This window comes from Arachis ipaensis, chromosome B06 (assembly GCF_000816755.2).
Source record: "Arachis ipaensis cultivar K30076 chromosome B06, Araip1.1, whole genome shotgun sequence".
NCBI classification, from domain to species: domain Eukaryota; kingdom Viridiplantae; phylum Streptophyta; class Magnoliopsida; order Fabales; family Fabaceae; genus Arachis; species Arachis ipaensis.
Window position 1 is genome coordinate 123,067,905 of NC_029790.2, and position 5,209 is coordinate 123,073,113.

At 34.1% G+C, this 5,209-nt stretch overlaps 1 protein-coding gene across 1 annotated transcript; it reads left to right on the forward strand.

Moving 5' to 3' along the window:
• LOC107605087 (SUPPRESSOR OF GAMMA RESPONSE 1) lies at positions 620–4,762 on the forward strand. The gene is made up of 6 exons (XM_016306835.2): positions 620–866; positions 1,985–2,117; positions 2,644–2,830; positions 3,191–3,714; positions 3,951–4,241; positions 4,331–4,762. Exons 1-6 carry the CDS (start codon positions 859–861, stop codon positions 4,382–4,384), a joined length of 1,197 nt encoding a protein of 398 aa, XP_016162321.1. The 5' UTR covers positions 620–858; the 3' UTR covers positions 4,385–4,762.

Genomic DNA, 5,209 nt, shown 5'->3' on the forward strand with positions numbered 1-5,209 from the left:
CTATTTATAGTCAATTCAATAGTTCGTTTAACCTTTTAATTTATTTTTAAAAAAATATTTTTTCAAAAAATATAATTTTTAAGTGAAAAAAATTTAAATAAATATTTTGTTAGTTGATAAATTGAATTTTTGAATTGAATAAAAAAATATTAATTAAAAATATTTTTTTAAATGCAAATAAATTAAATAAATTGCCTGTTTAATCTTTAGACTAACCTATTATTTTTTTTGAATTAACTCAACTCAATTCGTTTAATCCAAAATCCGTTTAACCCAAAGTTTAGATAAAGTTAATTTTAGATATAAGTTTGCCTTTATTTTATTTTTTTTCCTTAAATTTGCCGTGTAAATAAATAAACAGTGCCAATAAATTATTACTCAAATGACATAATTTCTATGTTTGGCCAATTTTAACCGTCCTAACCCTGCCATTAAGTACTCCATATGAAAAGTGATTGGGGTAAACAATGCAAGAATCTTTAACGTTACTTTATATTTACTGATTTGCCCTTTTTTAGCTTGGCGACCAAGGATGCAAGGTTAAACTTGTAATTCTGGCCCTTACACGGTTTGCGTCTTTACGAAACTCGATTTTCTCTTTCTGACTCGATATCCGAACCAATAGGCTCGGTTTTGCTTTGGCTCACTTCTTCGACAGAACAGCAATGACGAAGCACAGGTTCGAATGCACAGTCTCTTCCCATTACCAACAAAAACCCCAGGCTACAATTTCCCGCTCACTCTACCGACTGTCGCTTTCTTTGTCTCTCTGTCGATTGAAAATGGGAAACCGATGCTGAAGCTCAATACTCTCCACAGTTCTGCTTCAGCTCAAGCTTCTTCCTCTTCCTCTCTGCAATGGCTAGGTGAGGTTTTAGAATCAGATTCAGATATGGCCACATTGCATAATGAGATACACGTTTTCTTCCTTAGTAACTTTTGTGTGTGTGTTACGCTTTCATTTTTTTTCTTAAAAAATCATTTTTGATTTTTTATTTTAACTTAATTGTGGTTTGGATACATTTTGTGGCATTTTATTTTCCTATTTTGGGGTTATTGACATGGACGTGCTTCAGTTTTTGGAAAGCAAACTGTAGTCTGTAGTGTAGGGTTTGACATGCTTGAGTTTGGTAAATAGCTGCTGCTACTTTTTTCTCTTGTTCCAATTAAAGTAAACAAAGTGTTTCTTGAAGTGGTCCTGATTGCTGAACATGATTACATGAATCCTTATTGGAATATTTCAAATGACATTATGACAGTGTTAGTCACAGTATACTATGTTCTTACACAAGAAGTTACATTTTGTGCTTTGGCTTTGTATGAGTCCTTTTTTCTACCCTGATTGAAGCTGTTGGTGAAGAAAAAGCTTTCTGAAGGGAATTTCATGGTGAAAATCTCACTATGTTGTAAATGATTAATAATGAGTTTCCTGGTATCTTGCCCTTCTAATTTACTCCTTGCCATGCATTTCTAATTTTGATTACATCTGTAATATGCTGTGTTTTTGTGGTCATGGAATCTTTAAGCTGTGTTTGTGAATTGAGGTTTAGAAGGGGAAGGGAAAGAAGTGAAAGGTTTGAAGAGTAAAAGGTAATTGAATCATAATTATATGACTCTCTTTCACTCTACAAGCCCTTCTCATTACTCTTCAAACTCTTCCTATCCCATCTTTCGTTAGAAAACCTCATATTGACATTACTGGCTTCTGGCCTCCGGATTCTGTGCAGTACAGAATTCCCTGTGACTTTGTTTCTTTTTTTCATTTGACTTCATTTCTACTTCTCTTTAACTGTATTTGACCTAGAAATTCGCCATTGTTATTCCTAATTATTTATTCCATTTTCGTATTTATCATGTAAAGAAGCTGAATTTTCACACTTTTATTTAAATCTAGTTATGCTTTTAAAGTTCTTCAGCTAACAATCTCTTCTTTATCTTCCAATGGTATGATGAACTTAGGAATGTTTGCTATTTTATTTGGCAGGAGCTGGCTTATTGACATAGGTGGATTTGCAAAGAAAGTGAAAAGCACTAATTTATCTCCAGCTGATCAAATCAAAGATTGTGGGGCATATCGTGATTGTCCAAACTGCCATTACCGTATTGATAACCGTGATGTACGTTAAAATTCAGCATAATATTCATTCTCATTTTATAGTTGTTAGGTAAATTGACACACACAACTCAACACGGAGTCAACATAGAGGCAATGGACTGGCTTTTATATAATAAAGCCTTCAATGATCATTTGCAGTTTTGTTATGATCCATTCTCTTTTCCCTATATTTTACTTTTTAACTTTGGATTTAGCTAACAAGGGCACATGTTAAAGTTACGAATTAAGAAAGTTATTATAGAAAAATGTGTAGAGTTTAGTTTTCAATGCAAATGTTGTGCATCTATTAAAATAAAACATTTAAGACTTTCTACTAATACTAATCTTAAGTTGTGCCCTTTAGTAAAACCCTTTAACTTTTGGCTAATACAATTCCTTCGTTTATTTGATGTTGTGCTTGTGTGAGTTTGCAAACTTCACCATCATACCAGGATTGAATTCTAGAAAATTTTGGCATGGGTTTGAATGATTGCAGATGTTTAGTTATGAATATTTCTTCTTCTTCTTCTATTTATTTTTTTAAATAGGTTTCTACTGAGTGGCCTGGCTTTCCTGTTGGTGTGAAGTTTGATCCTTCTGATGTAGAACTCCTAGAACATTTAGCAGGAAAATGTGGCATTGGAAATGCTCAGCTGCATATGTTTATTAATGAGTTCATTCCAACAATAGAAGAAGAAGAAGGTATTTGCTATACACATCCAGAAAATCTTCCAGGTGAGGTTTCTCTATGCTTTTGCTTCCAAAAATTTAAACATTAAACATGTGATACAGAAAAGAATCCTTTCACATTGACCTTATCAGACTTGTGTTTTGCACTATAAAGCAAAACCCAATCAATGTTCAGATCATGTTAATTGCCATGTTTGAAATACATTACATGTTGCTTTTACTGTTATATGTTGAGGGTTAGGGATCAACAGGTTTATGCTTGCCGAACTTAATGATGTTGCTTTTATGAATGATAATCATTTCATAATCCCTTATGTGTTCTGAATATTGAGTTTTTCTTGTGGACCTACATTGGCCCACTTTTCTGGAGCTATGTCTCTAATCATCATGACTGTTTTATTTCAGGTGTCAAGAAAGATGGGAGCAGTGCCCATTTCTTTCATAGAACAACCAATGCCTATACTACTGGTCAACGGAAGCGTCGAAAGATTCATCATCAATGTTTGACTGAAGAGCATGTACGGTGGCATAAGACTGGTAAGACAAAAGCTATATTGGAGGATGGAGTGCATAAGGGCTTTAAGAAGATCATGGTTCTTTATATAAGACCTAAGAAAGGGTCCAAACCTGATAAAACGAATTGGGTGATGCACCAATATCATTTAGGAACTGATGAAGAGGAGAAGAACGGTGAATATGTGGTTTCAAAGATTTTTCAGAAGCAAACTGAGAAAAATGAGGAGAATCCAGCGGTCGAAGATTCTGACCAGAATGAGAAAAATGAGAATCGATTGGCTGATGATTCCAACTGTATAGCATCCCGAACCAGTCCTAGAACTCCGAAACCAAATCCCCCAAATCCACCTAGAGCTGGAAATTTTGTTGACAATGATGATAATATTGACGAAACTGAACTTCCATTCACTCAGGTAGTAGCTGTATTTCATAATTATTAATACAACTGTTAAATCATCTTCTAGAAAAATCAAATGGAAAAGAGAAGTCAAATCTGATATATTTCCTCCCTAACTAGTTCGCACATAATCTAAGGATTAACTTGGCTTTCAACATGTATTTATGTATGACTGATGGAACAAGTTCTACGCTTTGTTTTATCTAAAACTTGTCCACATTTAGTTTATAAAATTTGAACTTTTTGAACTAGGATGTGAAATGTGTCCCACAATGTGATGTTCTGGATCAGAACAATGCTGGTGACCCTGCATGGCTGGCAGGTGAATCGCAGGCTGTGGAAAACTTCGACTTTGATGGCTTGGATGACATCTTGTTCTGCAATGAAATATTCGATTCATCATCTCTACTAGATATTTCTGGAACGGAAACCATGATAAATGGATCTGCTTCAAACGATATGCTTGGGAATGATGGTTTATCATACGGAACTTCCGTTCTTGATACCCTTGACTTGGGTACTCCCCCAGATTTTGATCTTTCAGTAAGCATCCAGTTACCCTGCTCCCTGTATCTTTGATTTTGAGTTTGTACATTTACTAACAAGCTCTACGATTCTCACTTTGGATGCAGAATCTGAATTTTTACTCTCAAGATAGTATTTTCGACTGGGTCGACAGATTATGAAGTGATTTCTGAAGTTTGAGTCCATCAGAATGCATGTTTGTTCAGCTCTTAGATGCTTCAGATTCAAATATAGTAAGAGAAACATAGGTTCTCACGTGATTTGCAAGCAGAAATAACAGTATTTGTTTGTCCCTGGTTCTTGAAATTCTGCAAATTTTGTAATCCCACACATTTGGGCATTGTTCAGGTGGGTGTATTGTTCATGTGGATTTTAGGTATTATTCACGTGGGTTGTATTTGTGTCAAATAGCTTTTGTGGTATATGTTGTTTCCATAGCCATCTAAACTTGGTTGCCTCATTCTGTTGTGGTAGATACATCTCTGGTAGCAAAGTCCAAACTTATATAAGTACTTGATATTCGACTGTTTTTATGTCAATACTAGAATAACTATCCGCGGCATAGTTGTCAGAACCGAACCGGTGATCGAACCGGTCAGGTTACTGGATCACTGGGTCACTGGTTCAACCGTTGGATCACTGGTTGAACCGATAGAACCGGTCGTACATAAATAAAAAATATAAAATAGTAAAAAATTGAATAAATTGACAATTAGATCTTTAAAATTTTCGACTTCAGATTAATTAGCTATTGAAAAAAAAATAAAGTACCAATTTAGCCATTCAAGATAGTAAACGATGAACACATTATGTCCCTCCATTAATTTATCATGTGAAATTTAATGGTGATATTTATATGTCCTTACTAATTAGTCCTAAGTCGAAATCTTCGAAAACCTACTAATTCAATACTCTAAAAAAGTTAAAATAAATATCTTTACTAATATTTTAATATGTAAATGTAAATATTAAAATATTTGATACTT